The 24,237-nt window shown below is 48.8% G+C and overlaps 1 protein-coding gene across 11 annotated transcripts; it reads right to left on the reverse strand.

Annotated features, from left to right (window-relative positions):
- Positions 1 to 781: 781 nt before the first annotated feature.
- ZNF605 (zinc finger protein 605) lies at positions 782 to 22,456 on the reverse strand. Of its 11 annotated transcripts, XM_046024622.1 has the most exons (8): positions 22,012 to 22,086; positions 19,791 to 19,858; positions 19,661 to 19,708; positions 19,426 to 19,547; positions 16,967 to 17,054; positions 11,293 to 11,413; positions 10,974 to 11,063; positions 782 to 6,144 (listed from the first exon to the last, which is right to left on the reverse strand). In XM_046024622.1, exons 4-8 carry the CDS (start codon positions 19,428 to 19,430, stop codon positions 4,349 to 4,351), a joined length of 2,100 nt encoding a protein of 699 aa, XP_045880578.1. In that variant the 5' UTR covers positions 19,431 to 19,547; positions 19,661 to 19,708; positions 19,791 to 19,858; positions 22,012 to 22,086; the 3' UTR covers positions 782 to 4,348. The 11 variants fall into 11 exon arrangements, 10 of the variants coding, with proteins under 10 accessions (XP_045880578.1, XP_045880573.1, XP_045880577.1 ...); XR_006821026.1 differs by lacking the exons at positions 19,661 to 19,708; positions 19,791 to 19,858; positions 22,012 to 22,086 and adding an exon at positions 22,287 to 22,456 and having other exon boundaries at positions 782 to 1,483; positions 2,314 to 6,144; XM_046024617.1 differs by lacking the exons at positions 19,791 to 19,858; positions 22,012 to 22,086 and adding an exon at positions 20,556 to 20,636 and having other exon boundaries at positions 19,661 to 19,790.
- Positions 22,457 to 24,237: the final 1,781 nt, after the last annotated feature.

The following is a 24,237-nucleotide window of genomic DNA, read 5'->3' on the forward strand; positions in this document are numbered from 1 at the left end:
ATGGCTACAGGGGTAGCAAGTCTATGGTTTACATGCCCCCTTAACATGACCACTCTCTTCCATACACTAGCAGCTAATCTGCTTCCCCATCTTCTCGTGAAGTTGAGCTTGATGTGTTAATAAATATTAATGATAGGAATGAGAGCAAGGCTTTAAATGAGAACCTCAAACTACAAATGTCACTTTGCATTCTCCTTTCATCTTACCAGTGACTGCTTCTGTAGCTACACTCTCCTTGCTGGGCATTTCTGATGATGTAGGTGGTGTAAAATACCTAAGTATAGTGATTTCGGTTTTCAATACACTTGGTGGTCCCTGGTTTACTTCATCTTCACGTTCTCAAAGTAACAATCTCTACGAAGAGATGTCAAGTCTGCCTGGCTACAAGGAGCAACAGCTCATCTCAACTGCCCAGACCCCATGAAGGAAATAAACAATGACCGGACAGCATCACTAGATTCACACATGCGGGACCGTGTAACTTAGTTACCTGTCATGCTCGTGAGCTGGTCATGAGATGTTACACAGCCTGCTTCTCAGCTGCAGACACACATCACGAGATAGAGTCTTCTAAGCTGAGAGTGAGCGTAGCCTTTCCCTTCACTAAGTGACAAATACTGGGGAGAGCTGTGCTGGTGGAAACCATTTTGCTATCACACAGAGAGTACGCAGTCCTGTTACAGAGAAGCCATTACAGGTAACTGTCACAGTGCTGTGTTCCAAACATGTTCACACCTTGAAACATTGATTTCGTTGGCTAGATAATTCCTTAACGACAGGACAAGAGAAACACACACGTTTATTGGCACAGGCTACATTGTGAATGGCGTCTTTCTGGGTTACACAAAACGGAAGACCTGCATGAAAAGTTCAAAATGCATACCGAAACGCAAAAGCACCCAGAGGGAAAATGCAGCTGTGTAGCCTGAGGGCAATTATTTCTCTTCAAAAGCCGCCCGGGTACCAAGAGAAGAGGGTCAGGTGAGAGAGCCTGAAGAAACGTGAACTTCCTAAGAGGTATCTGACAAGTGACAACGGACGGGGCTGCCGCGTCCAGGCTCGAAGGCAGCCCACTTCAACCTGACTCTGACTTCCCCAGACCGTCGTGCTCGTGATGGGCACTGGTGTGAGCCTTTAGAGACCCTCTGTGGCAATTCTTACTGGCATGGAAATCTTGTCCATGGGTTACAGATTACATGAATTATACAGAGAAGCAGCAGAATATGGAATGAGGGTATGTATGCCCATCAGTGTTTCTAAAGGAGATACTGGGATCTATGAGGCATCATTCCTTGCTGCCTCACTCAGGACCCGGTTATCCTTTTTTCTTGTCCATACATATTGAACATAAACGCCAATGTGTTTCTGTAAATTGCTTGGCTAATCCAGAGGTAGCATAAGACTTCATAAGTGTTTTGGCTTCTATTGCTGAAGAAGGGTTAATAATAAGTGCAAGACCATTGGACACGTAGCAGATGACAATCTGTGCAGCCATGGACATGTGCAGCAAAACAAAACACAAAACACAAAACACTTTGTTACTTGTTATAATTTCTGTGGAATGGTTTAAAAAAAGAGAGAAAACCCTGACATTTCGTGTGGGGAATCTTGACAGATGTCAGTCTGTGCCCCGTGAGGCACGTGCACCAGTAACTGGCACTCAAACTGCTGTTAGGTCTCAACCTTAACACGGCACAGAAAACAAGTGGTGCGCTCCAAATTTTAACCTAAGCACATTTAACTGAGCGATTATTTACAGATAACGAGTTCAGAAGTAAGGACGCCAGCCAGGGATGGTGAGGCACCTGAAGGGCAAGGAGAGGGACGTGGGAGCTGAGAACGGAGAGTCTACAGCTCCAAAGGAGGACTGCTCCGCAGGAGCCGGGCCGTACAGCAACAGACTCTGCCAAAACCAAGGTCCAGGAAAGGGAGGCGGTGGGGAAATGAATGGTCCAGCCTCTCTCCTCCCACGGGCGTTCACACTTCAGTAGGAACCCTAGATGGACAGCCCCTGGGGTGCAGAGCAGAGAGAGGAGGGGGCGGGGAAGCACCGGCACACATGCTGGTCTATCACACAGGCCACTCGTGCGCAGCTGCTACAGATCCGAGTCACCCTGAGCCCTGAAGCAGGCTTTGGACTCGGAGGATATAGTCAATTCAACTATTTTGGAAAGCTCATCCAAAGTGTTGTTTTTATCATATACTTCTAAATAGATCATAACCCACGACACACTGTCACTATTTGGCTTTAAACAACGGATTACCTTTTTAAAAGATTTTAAAATGAGAAAAAAAAACAACTATTATATTTACCATGTATTCAGCACTCCCAGAACTCTTCGTTTCTTCCTGTAGATCCACATTTCCAGCCAGCATTCCTTTCCTGCGGCCCCCAGACTTACTTAAATTTTCCTGGAGAAAAAGTCTACAGCTAATAAATTCTCTAATTTTGTTCTCCTGAAAAGCCTCTTTTTTTGTTTTCATTTTTGAGAGGTCTTCTTGATGGGTAACAGACAAATACCAGGGTGCAGGGCCTTTATTCTTCCCTCAGTAATCCAAAGTCGTCACTCACTCCATTGCCCCGCAGCCTGAGCAGCCTCTGCCCACGAGCCGTCGTACCCTGTTCTGTGAGCGCGCCCTGTCTCTCCCGAGGCGCTTTATAACCGTTCTTCTTCCATCTGACTATGATGTCCGTTAGCAGGGTTGTGTGTCTTGTTTGGGATTCTTTGAACTCCTTGAATATGTGCAGTGACACTTTCCATCCCATGGGTAACAATTCCAGCTGTCACTCAGATCCCTCGTTACTTCTCTTCCCCAGCCCCCTCCTCTCTGCTAGGACCCTGCTCCCACTATAACGGACCCTCCTCTCTTTTCTCCCAGGCTTTTTCCCTCTGTACCTCAGTTGGACAGGTTTTTTATTCTTACTTCAATTCATCGATTTTTCTTCTTCTATGTCTCATCTGTTCTTAATTCCACCCAGAGTTGGGTTTTTTGGTTATTGGTGTGGTTTTTTGTTTGTTTTTTGTTTCTAATTTTCAGATTACTGTTGTTTTCATCCTGAGGAGTTCCACTTGGGGTTTTGAAAATACACTTTCCACTTCAGGTCTTGTCACGTTCATGTTTTCCTCTATAGTCATAAAAGCTAATCAAACACCCTCATCCAATGCCAACTGCTTTAGTCTCTTCTATGTCTCTTCTATGGGCTCATTTTTTCCTGGCTACAAGTCATATTCTCATAGTTTCTTCGTGCGTCAGGAAGTTTCTGGATGCCAGACATTGTGGGTCCAGAGCAGCTCTGAATCTAGGGTTTGTTCCTTCACAAGATTATAGTCTGCTGGGAATCCTACCTGATGCCCCACGTGTTCAAAGTTGTTTCCACTCTAGTTGGCAGGGACTTTATTCCCAGCCTGCACTGATTTCTGGGACCTGCTCAGCCTCCCACTTTCCAGCACGACTTTTCCTTTCACACACATGCCAATCAGCTCTAAGCCAGAAGACTCAAGGGGACTCCTTCTACGTTTCTGTAGCCCTCTCTCTAGAAAGCTCTCTCCTCTCCTCTCCCTATAAATTCTAGCTACTATGGCCTCTCCAAAGGCCAAGTCAGCAGCTCTCTTCGACAAGACCGCATGTGTTCCCTTCCCCGAATGGCAGCCTGGGAGCGCACCTCACTCTGTCCACCTTCTGCCAGGGATCACAGACACCTGCTTGCCGTAGGTCTGTCTCTAAACCATTCTTTCACAGACATTTTACAGTTTCTAGCTGCTGAAGGCAGGGGAGTCAATCTGGTCCTTGCCATACCAACACAGCAGAAAGCAGAAGTTTTCATACTTAAAACACATCTACCATTTTAAAATAACCATTTTCATAATAACTTATATACAACAAACACAACATTATAGAATTCTTTCAATAGGATCAGGCTTATCAAAATTCTTCCCATTAGGACCTCTCCTCCATACGGAAATCTCCAGTTCAGACAATTCAGCATTTCCTTTGTGAATGTACCCTCTAGTGTACTGTGAGTTATCCTTTCTTGATGAAACCTCTCGCTTGGTTTTTGCAAGTCCAATTCCCCGAGTGTAGGTCCTCTAATGAGCTCTCATTTCTGACTACAGGGTCTGCTACACAATACTGCTGAGACTTCCACGTTAAGTCATCAATGGGTGACAAGCTTGTGTTCTGGGAGAAGGCTCCCTTACACTGTCTACTTAAACAAATTCCCTCTCTGAATTGGGTGAGACCTGCCTTCCCAGTGCACTGATGGGGTTGCTCCCATGTGTGTCCTCAGACACATCAAAAGGCGACATCGGACGCCAGATTTCCCACTTTCACGGGACTCACGCCATTTCTAGAGTGCGTGAGTCCTCTGGTGAAGCACGAGCTGTGATTTCCTGCTGAAGGCGGTCCCACACTCACCGCACCCAGAGTATTTGTCTCCCGTGTGAATTCGCTGATGCCTCATAAGGTGAGACTTTCTGGTGAAAGACTTCCCACATTCACCACATTGATAGGGTCTCTCCCCTGTGTGAATTCTCTGATGGATAATGAGTTGTGCCTTCTCAAAGAAGGCTTTCGCACACTCACTGCACCCGTAGGTTTTCTCTCCTGTGTGATTTCTCTGATGCTTAATGAGCTGCACTTTCTGAACAAAGGCTTTCCCACATTCATTGCATTCATAGGGTTTTTCCCCTGTATGAATTCTCTGATGCCTAAGCAGCTGTGGCTTCCAGGCAAAAGCTTTCCTACACTCACTACATTCGAAGGGTTTCTCTCCAGTATGGGTTCTCTGGTGATGAATGAGGCTTGACTTCTCACTGAAGGTCTTCCCACACTCCGTGCACTCATAGGGCTTCTCCCCTGTGTGTGTCCTCTGGTGGGAAATCAGGCTGGACTTCTGGGTGAAGGCCTTCCCACACTCACTGCATTCATATGGCTTCTCGCCAGTGTGAGTTCTCTGATGTGTTAGGAGCTGGGACTTCCCAAAGAAGGTTTTTCCACATTCGACACATCCGTAGGGTTTCTCCCCCAAGTGAGTCTTCTGATGGCGGAGTAGCTCTGACTTCTTAAAGAACGCCTCCTCACAGTCACTGCACTGATAGTTCTTCTCTCCCGTGTGTGTCAGTTGGTGCTTGATGAGCTGCGGTTTTCTGATGAAGGCTTCGCCACACTCGCCACACTCGTAGGGCTTCTCCCCCGTGTGGATCCTCTGATGCCTGATGAGCAGTGAGTTCCTGCTGAAGGCTTTTGTGCACTCGGTACAGGCATACGGTTTCTTCCCTGTGTGAGTCCTCTGATGCGTAATCAGCTGTGACTTCCAGAAGAAGGCTTTCCCACAATCACTACAGTTATAGGGCTTCTCCCCGGTGTGAGTTCTCTGGTGGGTAACGAGCTTTAACTTCTGGGAGAAGGCCTTCCCGCACTCGCTGCAGCCATACGGCTTCTCCACCGTGTGGGTTCTCTGATGTCTCTTGAGCTGCGACTTCCTGCTGAAGGCTTTCCCACATTCGCTGCAGCCGTAGGGCTTCTCTCCCGTGTGCGTCCTCTGGTGTAAAATGAGCAGGGACTTCCTACTGAAAGCTTTCTGGCAGTCTCCACACCCGTATGGTTTTTCTCCCGAATGCGTCCTCTGATGAATAGTGAGCAAGGACTTCTGGGAGAAGGCTTTCCCGCAGTCGCTGCAGCCATAGGGCTTCTCTCCCGTGTGTGTCCGCTGGTGGACGATGAGCTGCGACTTCTTACTGAAAACGTTGCCGCAGTCCACACACAAGTGGACTCCTGTGTGTGTTCTGTGGTTTGCAAGGGGCCATGACCCTGTCCGGCTAGCCTTCCTACATTTACTGCAATCACAGTACGGCTCTCCACCATGGGTTCTATCAGCTTTGATATACAATAAATATTTCTGATTGAGCTCATCAGGTTTCTTTCTTCCACGGTTATTTTTTGGAATAAGAAACTCAAAAGGATGTTTCAAACTTTTTTCACCTGAGCCACATTTATGGGGTCTCATTGCTAAATGAACAAAGTTAATGCTTGAATGAAATATTTTCCTAAAAACATCATATTCATGGCCTCTCTCCACACTTCTAAGCTTGTCTTGATTATCTTGGTGCCACATTTTGAGACTGTTATCTAGCCAGACTTCTTCTAAAAAGGAAACAAATGAATCATACTGTGTAAATCTCCCAAGGATTATACTCATTGAATAAAACTGAAATGAGCCTAGGATCCCAATTAAAACAAAACAAAACACAAAAACCCTCCCAAATATAATGTCTACTTACTGGACTTCAGAAATTCTGATAGACACTGTATGTTAATTAACTGGAATTTAAATAAAAGCCTAAAAAAAATTTTTAAACAGAAATGAAAACATTTAAAAGTTACAAGTGCTTAGAAACATGAGTTTTTAGGGGCGCCTGGGTGGCTCAATGGGTTAAGCCTCTGCCTTTGGCTCAGGTCATGATCTCAGGGTCCTGGGATCAAGCCCCGCATCGGGCTCTCTACTCAGTGGGGAGCCTGCTTCCTTCTATCTCTGCTTGCCTCTCTGCCTATTTGTAATCTCGCTTTCCATCAAATAAATAAATAAAATATTTAAAAAAACCCATGAATTTTTAGACGAGAAAAGATGAAATCCACTCAAGGAGCAGTGACCAGGAGCAATTTATACTCAAACACTGGAGAGACTATTAATCACTAATGTGATTATCTGCTGTACGTCCAGAGGGAAGACGAGGGGAGAGCACGGGTAAGCACGCCCATGCCAGAGGCCTCCGGGTACGGCAAACGCTAGGAACAGCCCACACACAGAATAGCAGGACTGGCACGCCCTGAGTGCTCTGAAGGCAGAAATACTGAATACAGAGCAAATACAGGCTATCAAGCTGTCATTCGAAAGACAAGAAACAGTAGGTTCCTGTATGATCGTCACAGCTGAAGAACATTCTGGTTCAGGGCTGTTGCCCGAAATGCCACCATCACTGACTTCCCCATAAAGGCTCCTTCTTGCTAGCCAGTTTAATTTAGGTTTTTTTGACATTTTAACTCAATCTGTAATCTATAGTGAATCTACATGTAATCCTACCTGTGCAAATCATTCCAAACCATAAGAAGCCTGTGCATAACACATTAGGACAGACTCTTCGGGACCCAGTAAGTACAACTGTTTGTGGTTTCCACAACATGGTCATTTATCGGCTATTTTAAAGTGAAAGTCTGTTTACCTTACAATAATATTTACTAGTAATTGTGAGCCAATATTCCCAGAAGGTACCCTGCAAGTCAAAAGATTTGGCAAGAACTCAAATATAAGGCAAATACTTCTTTTCCGCATGATTTTATGTGTGCGTGTGCATGCGCTTGTGGGGTGGAGACTTACCTAATTCTCAGACATACAGAATTTCAGAAAAAGGACCAACTAGAGCTGCTGATATAGAGAATAAAAGGGCTCAGTGTTTGGAGCTTAAGTGAGTAGAGATATTAATACTATTCATTGAGATGAAAAAGACTGAGAAAAAGTTTGGAGATTAAAGCAAGAGTCATATGTAGACATGTAAGTGTGAAGTGCCCCTGAAGTGTTTATAAAAAATGGTTTCATGGGGGCGCCTGGGTGGCTCAGTCCGTTGGGCGTCTGCCTTCGGCTCGGGTCATGATCCCAGGGTCCTGGGATTAAGCCCCGCGTTGGGCTCCCTGCTCAGCGGGGAGCCTGCTTCTCCCTCTCCCTCTGCCTGTTGCTCTGCCTACTTGTGCTCTCTATCTCTGTGTCAAATAAATTTAAAAAAAAAAAAAAGGTTTCATGAAATCTGAGTAAAGAAATGAAAATTTTAAATTAAAATCAGAATGAGAAATAAAAATGGATATTTATACAAAAGTTAATAAATAACATAAAATAACATTCAAGTAGTTCAACTGTATCAAAAAATATTTAAGAATTTAAAAATCTTGGGGCACCTGGCTGGCTCAGCGTGTTAAGCCTCTGCCTTCGGCTCAGGTCATGATCTTAGGGTCCTGGGATCGAGCCCCACATAGGGCTCTCTGCTCCGCAGGGAACCTGCTTCTCCTTCTCTCTCTGCCTGCCTCTATGCCTACTTGTGATTTCTCTCTCTGTCGAATAAATGAATAAAATCTTTAAAAAAAAAAAAAAGAATTACAAAATCTTGGTACACTGGGGGACTCAGTCGTTTGAACGTCTGACTCTTGGTTCCAGCTCAGAGCATGATCTCTGGGTCCTGGGATCTGACCCTGTGTCAGGTTCTGTGCTCAGCAGGGAGTCTGCTTGGGATTCCGTTTCTCCCATTCCCTCCCTCTGCTCTGCACCCCACCCCTTCTCTCTCTCCAAAGGAAAAAAAAAAAAGGAAAGAAAAAAAGGAAAAAGAAAAGAAAGAAAGAAAGGAAATAAAGATCTTGTCATTTTGGAAAGTGAGTGTGTCGCCTACAGGTATTACGCAGGGCCAGGCACGGATGAGCCCGCTTCTTTCTGTCGCACTCTGGTCCACACTGCCTACATTTCACTTTAGTTTTCAAATATTCCTTCTTCCAGCCTTGCTCCCCCTCAATTCTAGTTTCCAGAGAGCCAGTGAGCTTTAGAAAATGTGATCAGGCTTTTTACCCTCTTGCTTAAAAAAAACTTTTAAAGGGCGCCTGGGTGGCTCAGTGGGTTAAGCCTCTGCCTTCGGCTCAGGTCATGATCTCAGGGTCCTCGGATCGAGCCCCACATCAAATTCTGCTCGGTGGGGAGCCTGCTTCTCCCTCTCCCTCTGCGTGCTTGTGATTTCTCTGTCAAATAAATAAAATCTTAAAAAAAAAACAATCCCCAAACCCTTTGATAAATGCAAGCTTTTACCATGGCTCAAATGCGTGAACACACGCTGGTCTCTTCCAACCGCTCCGCCTTCCTCTTGTGCACTCTCCCTCGCTGCTGCTCAGCCACACTGAACTCCTTTGCATCTCTCTGATCCCAAAGCCTCTTCTGCCTCCAGACCTATGCAATGGCTGTGCCTTTTTTTTTTTTTTTTTAAGATTTTAATTATTTATTTGACAGAGAGTGATACAGCGAGAGAGAGAACACAAGCAAGGGGAGTGGGAGAGGGAGAAGCAGGCTTCCCGCCAAGCAAGGAGCCCAAAGCGGGGCTGGATCCCAGGACCCTGGGATCATGACCTGAGCCGAAGGCAGACGCTTAACAACTGAGCCCTCCAGGCGCCCCAATGGCTGCTCCTTCTTTTTGGTGTGCTCTTCCCAGCTTTCAGTATGGGTCATTCAACTGTAAACATCATTGCAAGGGCATCATAACAATATCCTATTTCCTTTCCAGCACTTATCAAAAAGGCAATCACCTTATTTCTGTGTCCCCCACTAGAATGCAGACCTGAGGGCAGGGAGGGGTCTGTATTTCTCACTGACATACCCCAGCGCATGCAGGGAGTGAGGCCTCAGTACACGGAAGAGAACACTGTGCACTCACAACTGCGCTTCTAACGGGCTTCCTTCCTGTATCATGAATCTCCATAAAGAACTCTGCATTTTAATGCAAATGCTTTCTGTTCAAATACTGAGTGATGGAACAAATAGTTCTCCATTTCCTTCTCCATTAAAACCCCTGCTCCTGCAAGGCTGCTTCATGACCCTTTCACTCAGTTCCTTTCGTCCCACAGGACAGCGGTCATTCTAAACTAATGGGTAAACACAAAAATCTACCTTCACAGACAGTGTTTTCTAAGGTACACATATCCAGACCAAATCATCCCTGTGGACAGTACCTAGACCTCTGTCATGTGAAGTATTTCCTAGGGTGAGCCGAGACACTGGGAGGTGAAGACTGTTGCACTAACGGATATAAAGAAGAAAGGCCCCGCCTTAATGGGCCCCACAACACGCAACTAATGAGACATTTAATAATTATACACCATAGTTCTACAGGGAGAAGAGAAGAGTGAGTCACCTGCCATCTTAATACGTGGGGGGAAAATCATTAGGACCTGATGGTTAAAAACTGGTGAAAAATTCCAGGTAACCCCTGACCAGGGCCAGGGCTCCTTGAATACAACACTGAGTGGCCAGAGATCTCCGAGAGGCTGGGAGTCGCTCTCGCCGGGGGGAGAGGGCTCTGACTGAGCAGTGGCACCGGGTCTCCGTGGCAAGGCTATGATAACTAAAAGCTCACGTGCGGAGAAAAATGTATGAAACATGTGAAGACACTAGTTCTGGGAGGCAGCCCTGACTTCTGGGCACAGGAATCGAAAAGAAAAAAGAATGGATAAGATGTTGCCATACCATGAGGTTCTTCCACAGAAATGTCGTGAGAACATCAACCCAGTCCACAGGGTTAAACCCAGCAGACTCTTGGTGGGTCGCTGAGGAGCCTGGGGAAGAGGGACTTCGAGGCACCACAACGCGCCCGAGAGCCACCCACACAGACGAGGTAGAGAGCAGGGCCTCCCCACCAGGCTCCCGGTGCTCGGTTTTTGCTCTATATGCACGGATTCCCCTTCTACTCCCTTTGGGTTCAAAACAATCTGACAAACGAGAGGGAGAAAAGAACACTAAGAGAGGACACCACGGGCGGCCTGTGACAGGACGTGAGGAGCCCTGAGGAGGAGGCAGGAGGCCCACCCTGCGGAGTAGGGATGCAGGAAAGGAGGAAGGGAGCCTAGGAGGCTGGCAAGAGGACCCTTGTCCCGGAAAGCAAGGTCCCACATGCCAGCCACCAGCTCGTGCCGTGGGGTGGGGCAGGGGGAACGTGCCGCCAGCAGCTCCACGCAAGAGGACACAGCCTGCTGTGCAGACCGGGACGGAGCGCTTGTTAAAACGCAGGAAGCACTCAGGTCCCCAGCCTGAGCCAACCCTAAAGACGCAGGAACTTCCAACAGTTTTTACAAATAACATTTCCAAATAACTCTTCAAGACATCATAAACCAGCTCTTGTCAGAAAGCTGAGATCCAGTGGGCACTGAACGCCACGCACCCGGGTGCCTCTCACCTGCCGAGGTCCGACTCAGGGCTTCTTCTATGACCCATGGCTCTTCTGGCTCTGGCTTGAAAATCGCATCAGGTCTGATAACTTGATAGCCTGTTAATTGGAAACACGGACAACTTGGACCCGACTCTTCGGGCTGACATAGTCTTCCACATGGAGGAGATTTACTATGGAGGCTATAAGACAAAGCGAGCAGCCCAAAATCTGTCAGGTGGGTACAGAAATCAGAATCTTTGACATTGGAAACTTAACCCCCAAGTCAGTAAACCTGAGAGGCCCCCCAGTTACTGGATACACACGGTTTACACACGAACACACTTACCCAAGAAAACCAGATTGCTGTAGTTCTCCAACATCACGTCTCTGTACAAGCTCTTTTGAGTAGGATTAAGGAGTTGCCATTCCTCCGAGGTGAAGTCCACAGCCACATCCTCAAACGAGATCTGGAAAAGTGTCATCACGGTTAGAGCTGCAGCTGGGCTCCTGGCGGGACACAGGCCTTCTTATCCAGTGAGGGAGGCAACCTCGCCCATCTCGAACTCCTCCTGTTCCAGTTGGTGTCCTGCTCCCCACCAGAATAGGCGCTGCCCTTACTGACTCACTCCCTCTGGGGAGCCCTGTCTTGCTCTCTCTGGGGGTGGGGGGGTCCAGCTGCCTGTGGCAAGGCACTGAGGCCACCAACTCCCATGTGACTGAGCCTGGAAGGGGCTCACTGCCCTGCTGCACCCTGTAACGGAACCAGATGCATGTAAGCTCGGCTGGCAGACTTCTAACCCAGAGAAGCTGTGAGAGAAATTGTGCTATTAGCCACTGAGGTTTGGGTGACTTGTTACACAGCAATTGGTAACTCATATGATATCCTAATCTTACATTATACTTTGAAAGAAACAATGTCATCAAGCCATTTTTCATTTTGAATTCACTCATCTATCCACCCACCTATCCATTAAGAAACTGGATAGGGGACGCCTGGGTGGCTCAGTTGGTTAAGCATCTGCCTTCAGCTCAGGTCGTGATCCTGCATCAAGGCTCCTTGCTCGGCCGGGAGCCTGCTTCTCTCTCTGCCTGCCGCTCCCCTTGCCTGTGTTCTCACTCTCTCTGGGACGCCTGGGTGGCTCAGTGAGTTGAGTGTCTACCTTGGGCTCAGGTCATGATCCCAAGGTTGTGGGATCAAGTGCCGCATTGGGCTCCTTGCTCGGTGGGGAGCCTGCTTCTCTCTCTGCCTGCCCCTCCCCCTACAGTGCTTCCTCTCTCTGAAAAATAAATAAAAATCTTAAAAAAAAAAGAAAAGAAATTGGAATACGTTGTGTTTAAATAAGCACAGTGCTCCCCAAAGAAAGTGCCACCGGTATGTGGGGACAATTCTTAGCCGAGTCCCATGCAGTGTCAGACCTCCAGCACACCTGATGCCCACCTGCTAAGTGACAGTCCTATTTCACGGCTACTGCCAACACCAATGTTAACAACATCCCCATCTCCAACACGCTCCTTCCTCCGCGTCCACACCCACGTGCTAACAACTAGCTGGTCCTCCCTGCATCTTCTGGAACACATACAGAGAGCAGCTGGAGCTCCCTGAACCGCAAACAGTGCCAAAATATGGAGACGAGTAGAATAAAAAGCACGCTTTTAAAACTTTCCAGTCTTTTCAGGCCAAGAAAGAAGGTGTTAATAGAGGCCATAAAACAAGTACACAGAGAGTTTTAGGACAAAAGGCAAAGGAGTACAAGGTGAAAACAGTGTGGACAAAGAATGTTGTGGGACTCCCCCTACCTGACCTCACGACCTCCTATAAAGCCACAACAGTCAGGACAACCTAGTGTTAGGCAAGGGATAAGTACACAGACAAGCGGAACAGAACAGACAGCTTACAATTACACCCCCCAAGTACACTCAACTGAATTGTGACAAAAAGGTTCCATGAAGAAAGGAGTGTTTTTGATAAATGGTGCTAGAACAATGGCATACTCATAAGCAAAAGAATAAACCTCAACACAGACCTCACACCTTATGTAAAAATTAATTCAAAATAGATCACAGGCCTAAAGGGAAAACATAAAAGTATAAAGCTCTAGGAAAAAACCTGCATGATCCTGGGTTTGGCAGTAAATTTTTGTACAACACTGAACACATGGTCAACTTAAATAAAAAAATCAGGGGCACCTGGGTGGCTCAGTGGGTTAAAGCTTCTGCCTTTCACTCAGGTCATGATCCCAGGGTCCTAGGATCGAGCCCCACATCGGGCTCTCTGCTCAGCAGGAAGCTTGCTTCCTCCTCTCTCTCTCTGCCTGCCTCTCTGCCTACTTGTGATCTAATAAATAAAATCTTTAAAAAAAAATCAATGAAATGGGCTTTTTAAAAATCATTTTTTTTTTTTTTTAAATTTTATTTATTTATTTGACAGAGAAAGATCACAAGTAGGCAGAGAAGCAGGCAGAGAGAGAGAGGGAGAAGCAGGCTCCCCGCCAAGCAGAGAGCCCGATGCGGGGCTCGATCCCAGGACCCTGAGATCATGACCTGAGCCGAAGGCAGCGGCTTAACCCACTGAGCCACCCAGGCGCCCCTAAAAATCATTTTTCTATGTGAAAGACACTTTAAGAAAAAAACGGCACAGACTACGGGAAAATATTTGAAAATCACTGATCTGGGGCGCCTGGGTGGCTCAGCGGTTTAAAGCCTCTGCCTTCAGCTCAGGTCATGATCTCAGGGTCCTGGGATCGAGCCCTGCATCGGGCTTTCTGCTCGGCGGAGAGCCTGCTTCCTCCTCTCTCCCTCTCTGCCTGCCTCTCTGCCTACTTGTAATCTCTGTCTGTCAAATAAATAAATAAATCTTAAAAAAAAAAAAAAAAAGAAAGAAAATCACTGATCTGACAGAACACCTGTATCCAGAATAAAGAATTCTTGGCACTCAACAACAAAAAAACAATACAATTAAAAAATGAATATTCCTCGGGCACGTGGATGGCTCAGTTGGTTGGGCGACTGCCTTCGGCTCAGGTCACGGTCCTGGAGTCCTGGGACTGAGTTCCGCATCGGGCCTCCTGCCTGGCAGAGGGTCTGCTTCTCCCTCTGACCTTCCCCCTCTCATGCTCACTCACTCTCATTCTCTCTCTCAAATAAATAAAGTCTTTTTAAAAAGTGGGCATTTCTTGGAGGGAAATATAAGCAAAAATAAACTATTGGGACATCATAAAAATAAAAAGCTTCTGCAAAGCGAAGGAGACAATCACCCAAACTAAAAGACAACCTAGGGAACAGGAAATGTTTGCAAGTGACAGAGCTGACAACGGCTCAGTGTCTCAAATCTACAAAGAGCTAACCACCACCCAGAAAACACATCATCTAACTTAAAAGTGGCAGACGACATGAACAGACATTTCTCTAAAGACAACATCCAGATGGCCAACAGACTCATGAGAGGATCTCGGTATCTCTCATCATCGGGGAAACGCAAATCAGAGCCGCAGTGAGATCCCACCTCACACTGGTCAGCATGGCTAAAACGAACAAGTCAGGAAGGACAGATGCTGGCAAGGATGTGGAGAAAGGGGGAGCCTCCTGCACTGCTGGTGGGAACGCAAGCTGGTGCAGCCACTCTGGAAACCAGTGTGGAGGTTCCTCAAAAAGTTGAAAATAGAGCTGCCCTACAACCCAGCAATCGCACTACTGGGTATTTACCCGAAGATACGAATCAGTAATTCGAAGGGACGCATGAAGGCGAGACTCGGGGAATGTCTCTGGAGACCTGGACGTGTTCCAAGTCCTGACTGCGATGCTGATGACATGAATTTACACACGTCTGGTAACTCAGGAGGAGTCAGGCTCCTGGCTAAATGCTTAGACTTTTCAGGCCCAACCACAGGCAAACCGAAGGCTTTACCTAACCGGCCTCCCAGGGGAAACTGCCCTCCCACACCGATGTGGCACCACGGGCTCCAGGGAACTAGTATTCGGGTCCCCACTACTGAATGTGCTCTTGGTGCTGACTTACCAGGGTGTACATGTACACCGTGGCTAGACTTCACTGCCAAGCCCAGACAGCAGCGGCCACAGCCAGAGCCGTGACAGCAAATATACGGTAGATTGAACCTCCCTCGTGGGGTCTAGCTTGTGCCCGAGGCAAGTCCCAGACTGGCAGTTAAAGGAACCCTCCTGCAGAATGACATGAGTAAGTTCTTCTCCTAATAAGCTTGATTTTTTTTTTTTAAGATTTTATTTATTTGAGAGAGAAGGCGAGCATGGGGGCCGAGGGGCAGAGGGAGCAGACTCCCCGCTGAGCAGGGAGCCCATGCAGGGCTCGATCCCATGACCCTGCAATCATTACCTGAGCCGAAGGCAGATGCTCAACCAAATGAGCCCCCCAGGCGCCCCAGCCAGCCAATTCTTAAACGTGATGCGTCTTTCTGGTTAAGTTACATAATATTTGTTCTTCTTGCATCTAATCTTTGGAGACAAAGGGTCTAGATGAAAACAGATGAACTTTTAAACGTTTTGATTACTAAATGGGACACACTGATACTAACAACAAAAAAACAAAAGCAAAATAAACCCAGCACTGGCACGCCTGGGTGGCTCAGTGGGTTAAAACCTCTGCCTTTGGCTCAGGTCATGATCTCAGGGTCCAGGGATCGAACCCCGCATCGGGCTCTCTGCTCAGCAGGGAGTCTGCTTCCCTTCCTCTCTCTGCCTGTCTCGTGATCTCTCTGTCAAATAAATAAAATCTTAAAAAAATAAAAAAATAAACCTACTACCCAGGGAAGCATGGTGCTGGAGAAGGTCACGGATGGCCTTTGCTTTTTGGACTTGCTCCTGAAAGCTCTCTTTTACTGGAGAGAACAAAAACCAAAAGAAACGACTCTTAGGGCTGCCTTTTGGAGACTCTCGAGTAGACCAACTGCTGAACCAACAAAGACGCGACAGGGAGATGGCGAGGACATACCACGCTCCTGCGCTCTGTAGGTCAAACATGCCCAGATGCTGCCCACATCTAACGAAGTGTGGACTAATGACCTGCAGTCGTGGACAAAGTGATTTGGAAGGAAATGCCCCCAGCAGTCCCTCTAAAACCACATTACCCAGACTGGACTAGAAACTGCAGGGCAGAAGCGCCCACCCTGGGGGCCATGTTAACCTAACTTGGACTAAAGCAGGCCCTGCTGGAGGTCCCCCCCAACTTCTGTTTCCAGGAGAACCATGTGTCCTCTGGGATCGTGCTGCTGTGTGTGCCCCAACCATCGTGACACTCTCTGTTAAGTCAAAAAGTAAAAAGACCTAAAGGTAGATACCCCCATGCCCAGCTTTTACCAAAAGAAGCAAAAACACTTCTACCTAAAAGGTATCAAAATTCCAACTGCGTAATATTTATGGGGCCATTTGAAGGTTATTTGTAATGATCAATTCTGCCAGGTGAGTTAGGTATCTTTCCTAACGCTAGAACATAGGTAAGACGTGTGGTCCAGGCCCACTGGTTCGGTCCTGTATCGAACTCTGAGTTCTGAATTTTACTTCAGATTCAAGCCCTTCATTCACACTGAGGAACTCTGTAAGGAACAGCACTGGGAAGTAAGTTCATTGACTGCACGGTTTATGCCTCCGAGGGCCACTGTTCAGGACTCTGTCCACTTATCATCCACATGAACAACACTGCAGACGCCTTCGGTGTAAGCAATCACCTGCAAACGTCGGCTTCTACTGAGCAGCGAGTCTGCCTTTTGTCCGAGGAAAGCAAGTACCAGTGCCACCTGTGCTTCCCTTCCAGTCTGCACTCCGGGACTGTCTGAGGACAGCCCGCAGCTCACTTCTGGCAACAATGTACCTCGTTTCCTACAGATCCGTGCTTCCACTGAAGACTTAGTATGATTCCATAATCCACCTTGCTCTCTGACACCTTCATTCCCAAGCTTATGTTTCTGATTATGGTTTAAATGTATTTAAGAGCTTTCCTATAAACCTTGTCACGCCTATGGAAGAAGGCTGTTGGAGAACAAAGAACTCACCTGGGACTTGAACGTTTTCTGCGGCTTGGAAAATTGACTCCTCTCCATCCTGCTGCTCTGGAGAGGCCTCCGGTCAAATGTCTGTAAACTGAGATGACACCCTTAGTCCCAAAGCCTCCTCCTTCTTATTTCACATGAGTTCTCTTGCTCCTCAGTCATGGCCTGGAGATGCAGTGGGAATTTTATCTTAGATGATGTCATTAATCTGGGTTCTCTCTTACTGGAAAATCAAAGAACTTGAATCAGGGCTGCAGGGTAAGAAGCAGATGCGAGAGGAGCTCCCGGCAAGCCTTCAACAGGCCAGGTCTGCACCAGCCTGCACTCTGCAGCCCCTGGCTCCCGCCCACGAAAGCCAGATTCCATCCACTCGCCCCACCGGTACAGCCAGACATGCGAAGAGAAGGATCACCACACCAAGATGCTCTCCACAAACAGACCCCTGGCTCACTCATTGTGCAGCAGTACTTTCTGGGAGCAATGACATGAAGTTACTAGTACTGGTGCTATAGAGTAAAATGCAACGTTCTTTTTTTTTAATAAAGCTGTTTTTTTTTTAAAAAAGACTTTATCTATTTGAGAGAAAGTGAGTGAGAGAGCACAAGCGGGGGGAGGGGGGAGCGGCAGGCAGAGAGAGAAGCAGACTCCCCACCCAACAGGGAGCCCAATGCGGGACTCGATCCTAGGACCCTGGGATCATGACCTGAGCCAAAGGCAGAGGCTTAACCCACTGAGCCACCCAGGCACCCTTAAAGCTATTTCTTTTTTAACATTTTATTTGTTTATTTGGGGCATATGGGTAGCTCAGTGGGTTAAGCCTCTGCCTTTGGCTCAGGTCATGATCCCAGGGTCCTAGGATCGAGTCCCGCATTGGGCTCCCTGCTCAGCGGAGGGTCTGCTTCTCTCTCTCCCTCTGCCTTCTGCTCTGCCTGCTTTTGCTCTCTCTCAATCCCTCTGTCAAATAAATAAATAAAATCTTAAAAAAAAAAAAAAAAAAAAAAAAAGAGAGGCACCTGGGTGGCTCAGTGGGTTAAAGTCTCTGCTTTTGGCTCAGGTCATGATCTCAGGGTCCTGGGATCCAGCCCCGCATCTGGCTCTCTGCTCAGCAGGGAGCTGCTTCCCTTCCTCTCTCTGCCTGCCTCTCTGCCTACGTGTGATCGCTGTCTGTCAAATAAATAAATAATCTAAAAAAAAAAAAAAAAGATGGTAGATGGTGCTTTGTGTATTTAAAAAAAAAAGGGGGGGGGCACCTGGGTGGCTCAGTGGGTTAAAGCCTCTGCCTTCGGCCCAGGTCATGGTCCCAGGGTCCTGGGATCGAGCCCCGCATCGGGCTCTCTGCTCAGCAGGGAGCCTGCTTCCCCTCCTCTCTCTCTCTGGCTGCCTCTCTGCCTACCTGTGATCTCTGTCTGTCAAATAAATAAATAAAATCTTTAAAAAGAAAAAAAGGTAATTCTCTCTCATGCAAGAAAGGGAGACTCCTGTGACTTCTATTCAAAAAAGTACTTCAGAAAACCTGTAATTGTACATTCTTTCTCTGCCCCCTTTGAAAAGTGTATAAATCTTATCTAAAGCTAATAAGCCTTGTCTAGTTTACCACCCAGTATGTCTTTCCTAAGGACCTGGGAGCTATCTCTTTGATGTCATCCAGGAGGATTGGCCCCTATTTCCCAATCTCACGAAGGACAGGACCCTATCCAAGTGCCCAACTTTGGCACCTGCCCGCCACCCCCACCACCAGGGTGTAAACTACCTCTTACCACAAAGATATGAGAAGGCGATTTTTCCTTTGGATAAAGGCAAAAGACTAACACAATGGCCACCTCAAGTACTGGGAAAACACAGTATGAACTGCGTGTAACAAATTATCCTTTACCTTGAGAACGTGTGTGTAACGGGTGTGCTAGCCTGGCTGCAGAGAACAGTGAGCTCTCTCTCTGTCTCTGTGATCTCTTCAGTGCGCTGCCTGAAAAGCTCAGTGCAATCTTGTTTCAGATTTAATTTTTATGCAACAATAAAACTGTTTTTCTTTTTCTTCCACTTTTGTGAAGAGACTTTTGGGTTGGCTGATTTGGATTTTCATTATTTCCCCAAGAGGACAAAGAACTGAGTACAACTGCTATTCTAAGAACTTTTTAAGAGACTGCAAGCTACGTACAATATCTTAGGCAGAATTATTGGAAAAAATGAAACCAAGGTTTCAGCTAAGTATAATAAACAAAAAATACGGGACACCTGGGTGGCTCAGTCGGTTAAGCAGCTACCCTCAGCTCAGGTCACAATCCCAGTATCCTGGGATCGAGTCCCTTGCTCCGCAGGGAGCCTGCTTCTCCCTCTGCCTCTGCCTGTCACTCTGCCTCCCTGTGCTCTCTATCATTCTAACTAATAAATAAAGTAAAGTCTTTAAAAATAAGTAAATAAATAAATAAATAAAAATACGACATCTTGACACATGTCATACTTACACCATGAATTCCTTTGCTGCTCATGGACCAGGTCACTTACATTCAACAGAGAGGAGACGAGAGCCAGGCACTTCAGAGGCATGAAATCGCACCGAGAAGTAATTTCCTTCCTAAAAACATACCTGAAAAGAAATGTCCAAACATCATAGTACCCAACTTGGGGACAAGAGGGACAAATTTCACCTCTCCTAGCAATCCTGCCAATGGAGATTTGTGCAGTACTGGTGGTCTGTACCTGGGGTCCAGGAATGGCCGCTGAGCACCGTGTCCACAGGCTGACAGGCTAGCGAGGAAGACTGAACTTGGTGAACAGGGCAGTGGGCACCTTTACAGAAAATAAGCTGAACAAAGAGAGTGTATAGTACCTGTAGAAGATGGACAGCAAGAGCTCTTTGTCCAGAGGCACTGTTTCATTCACGCACGGGTAGGGGGTCTCCAATGTCCCAGTGGATATAGAGAAAAGTCAGCCATAAGTGAAAATTATGCCTGGAGGTTAGCCAACTGCCGGGTTCTGCCCCAGGGCAGCTGACCAGAGCACAGCTGGAACATTGGTCCCTTCGAGGTAGTTACGAACCACTCCAAGCTGGGCCGAGGGCTAGAAACAGATGAGACAAGGCTGCCCCCAACACCACATGGTTGAGAACCCTCCGCAGCTCAGTCAGCAAAGCCCCCGCCCCGTGCAGACCGTGAGCAGGAAGCGGAAGGCTGTGGGAAGACCGTGCCCATCACGGCACACTACACTCAGAGGGCCGGAGCCAGACACAGCTAAGATGCTTCAGGGATGGAAGAGGGCATGGGGACTGAGCCAGCAAGGCAGAGGACCGTATGGCCAATGGGGTCACCGAGAACACTTAAACAAGGAAATATTCCAGTAAAAGAAGCAGTCACAAATCAACAATGTGATGTGTGGGGTGAGAAGAAACAGAACAAAAAAGAATATGTCATTCAACAGAAGTCACTATGTGGAAGTGTTGCCTGAGCCAGTGTGCGACCAAAACTCACTGGGACCCCCCAAACCCATAAATACAACTCACACAGGTCCTATCACCAAGGAGGGCCTCAATCACACACAAGCCCCCACAGAATGACTGGACCCCCTCCTCCCCCAGCCCATGGAGGCTCCCACTTACCCACACTGACCACCTGAGAATTCTTCAGCCCCTCCTTCACAGTCCACGAAGAGCCCTCCAAGTCTCCAGATCTCACAGCCACCAAGTGCCACAAGCCCCAATGTCACTCACCCCACTTGCCCCTCATCCCACCAGGACCAACTGCTAACCTTACAGGCGGTCCCTCCAGGACCTTCACTTACACATACACATCCCCAGTGACTCCTCCAGCAAAACCCCCATCATCAACCCCCAAGTGACACAGGAGTCATCCATCAATGAAATCCAAAGTCTCTCCACAGCCCCAGCCCCAATCAGATATCCACAGGACCCTCCATTCCTGATCATTCCAGGCTCTTCCTCACTCAGCCCCAAGCACCAGCCAAGGTCAGCCCCTCATCACCAATTCTCAACACTGATGCCACGAAATCCATCACTGGATTCCCCCACATTCCCACCCAGTAATCTTGACAGGCTATTCTATTCGTAAACTAGAAGTGGAGTCAATGAAATCCTAAACACAGAATCCCAAGTCCTCTTTCCTACAGTTGCCCGTCCACTCACCCTACAAGTGCCCCAGTCACTGTTCTCACAGAGCCCCTCAGCCTTGCTAGCCCCCATTGCTACACTCAAGGGATTCCCAATGCCTAATCATACACGGCCCCGAACATTCACTTCCATGATACCCTATTTTCTAATCTACCCCATGCTCACCCACCATTCACTAACACCCCTACAGTCGTCCTAATCATTACCCGAAAGGGACACCAGCTCCGATATAAACACCCATAGGCCAGTACCTCCAATTCTTACCCCACCGTCTGCTCACTCACAACCCCCAACAGGCCACCCAGCAGCGTGCACCCAGACCGCCTGTCAAGCCCACAGTTGCTGTCCTGACTGATCAGCCGGCAGTCCAGTCCGGCTGGCCACTGATGAGGCACAGGACGAGAGTTTGGAGGACTGGTATCTGGCCTTGTCATAAGCCAACAAAGGGGCACGTGTTACGGGGTCCTCTGCAGCGCTCTTCCCTGGAACACGGGGAACGGGGCGGGGGGAGATTCTCAACCTTGCTCGTCCCAGAAGCCGAGGGCTCAGGTGAAATCCAATACTGTCAGGAACCAACATGCCTTCCAGGCAACGAAATCCTCGGTCCACCAACCCTGATCCCATTAAACACTCCCAAAGCAGGCCCCCACAAAGGCCTTACCACTTAACGCAAAGGCACGCACCTCAAGCACCCTGTTCTTCCCGCAAAGCCGCCCTCAAGCCGCATCCCCGACGGCACACACCCTCTCCCCCCGTCCGGGGCGCAGCCTCTGGAGGCTCCCGGGCCCCCATCCCGGCCAACCCCTCCAGTCAAGGCCTCCGTCCACAGCCCCTCCCAACACAGTCACCCCAGAGGCCTCCCCCACCACTTAACGCCCTCCGCCGGCTTCACAACCACTCGCTCCAGCCCCAGCCTACACTGACTTACCACACACACTCCAGTGTTTGGGCCCTCCGGTGCCCCCTCCCGCTCCAGACCTCCCTCGGTGTCCTCATCACAGCGCCCGCAGACGGCCCTCCACACCCGTCCCGTCCCTACGCACCACACCCGTCCCTACGCACCCCCCGTCCCTACGCACCCCCCGTCCCTACGCACCCCCAGCCCCCTAAACGCCGTCCCCAGACCGCGCTGCTCCCACGCCCCGCCCCGCCCCGCCCAGCAGGGAACCGGCGCTTGCGCCGCGGGACCTTCCCCACACCTACCCCCGGTCCTCCTCGCACCCGGCTCCGGAGCCAGTTGGCGCGTGCTCCGGGGTCACCGCGGGGCCCGCACAGACACCGAGGCAGCACCCGCCCCGCAGCCTCGCCGCCCCGCCCCCGGCGCACACATCCTTCGGCTCAGGCCCACAGCGGCGGGACTCACGCGGCAGTCGACGGAATGGCGCGGGCGGAACTACATTTCCCAGAGTGCGGCTCGCTCCGAACTACATCTCCCAGAAGGCTCTGCGGCGGGCCTCTTCGGACGGCAGGTCGGCGGTTTCCGATTGGCAGGCTCTCCGCGCGGCCAGGGGCTTCCTGCGTCGGGGCCCCCCGGGCATGCGGGCTGCGCAGCCCGAAGCGTGCGTGTGAGTGAGTGTAGGTGGGTCTCCAGGGGGAAGCTCTGTGTCCGGCCCATTTCCCGTGCTAGGTCGAAGTCATGTGCAAATGGTTTCGGTAAGTTTTGGTACATCCAACCAACAGCACTGACAAACGGAATGAAAATAGACGAAGCGAGGAATCTGGGGAGAACGTGTCATTGTGGAAAGAGGAGGAAATCATGAGTCTAAAAGCAGAAGTTGGGGGACCGAACAGCAGAAAACAACGCGATGAGCCAGTTTTTAAAAATATAAGCTCTTGCTGGCAGTTTTTATCCGACGGGGAGGAACCCCTCCCGGGAGGTCGCTCCGACGCACGCGCCTGCGGTCGGGTACACCTTCTCCTCCAGACGCCGCTTCCCGGGCTCGCCGCGCCCTGTCCTGCGTGTTCCTGGCTGCGGCCGCTGTGGTTACCGACCGACAACGCGGGCTCGTCCAGCTGCAGGTCGTGGTCGAAGGCCCCGCTATTGCAGAACCCGAGAACCGCGCTGGCCGGGGGATTCTTGGCAAATGTCCGGGAGCGCAGGCTGCGAGAGGTGGCCGGCGGCTTCCCAAGACCCGCAGAGCAAGGTCGCCTGTGCCGCGGGCAGTAGGCGGCGGTTCACGTCACGCTCGCTCCGGTTCCGGTTTCGATGGCTGATAGACGCTGCTGCATGGAAAATTAGATGCTCCGCAGCCCGCTTACCTTAATTTGTTCTTTGTGGCTCCGTCTTTGGGACGAGTCCGCACCTGGACGCAGTTTGCTCATGGTTTGACTTAAATGACAGTTTCCGGGCGTCGCGGCGGCTCAGTAGGTTAAGCATCTCCTTTGGCTCAGGTGATGATCCCGGAGTCCCCAGATGCAGCCCCACGTGGGGCTCCCTGCTTGGTGGGGAGACAGCTTCTCCCTGTGCCTCTCACTCCACTCTCGTGCTCCCTCTCGCTCTCAAATAAATAAAGTAAGATTGACACTCAAGTGTGTAGTCACTTTCCACCCGCCTTACTTTGGTACTAGTTTCTTGATGAATTAGTTGATTTCTTGAGTGAATTGGATCAAACTGCTAAGTGTGTTTTAAAAGAGGAGGCTTTTTTTCACGTTTTTATTCAAATAACAACTGGTTTACATACAGCGTAACATTAGTTTCAGGTGTAGAATCTAGTTACTGATCATTTACATCCAACACCCAGTGCTCGTCCCAAGTGCCCCTCTCATTTAAGTGGGCGATTTAGTTAATACCCCCATATCTAGTTAATCCCACTTCACAGTGGGAGTGGGACCTGTTCTCTCGGTTTATTTTGGGTAAAGTTGGATCTTGGTCTAGAAGTCTGATGTGTAATGAAATATTAATGGTATCTAAAGACTTCATTATGTTCATTAGCTTCATAGAGTGTGAATTCTTCAGTATGAATTCTCTGATGTTTAATATGGCTGGAGCTATAACTAAAAGTCTTCCCGCATTACGTATAGGTAGAAGCTCTATACTTAGCCTAAATATCCTGGCATTCGACAAAGGGTGAATGACCGTTAATGGCCTGTCGATATTCATTGCATTTAGAGAGGTTTTCTACCTTATGAGCTATCTCATGTTGAATACTGTCTG

This window comes from Meles meles, chromosome 12 (genome assembly GCF_922984935.1).
Source record: "Meles meles chromosome 12, mMelMel3.1 paternal haplotype, whole genome shotgun sequence".
Classification (NCBI taxonomy): Eukaryota; Metazoa; Chordata; class Mammalia; order Carnivora; family Mustelidae; genus Meles; species Meles meles.

Coding starts and splice junctions, on each gene's coding strand:
- ZNF605 (XM_046024616.1), bottom strand. Junction 11,414..16,966: donor AGAAAACGTTCAAGTCCCAG/GTGAGTTCTTTG, acceptor ACACTTTTCCAG/ATCTCGTTTGAGGATGTGGC. Junction 11,064..11,292: donor CAGCAATCTGGTTTTCTTGG/GTAAGTGTGTTC, acceptor TCCAATTAACAG/GCTATCAAGTTATCAGACCT.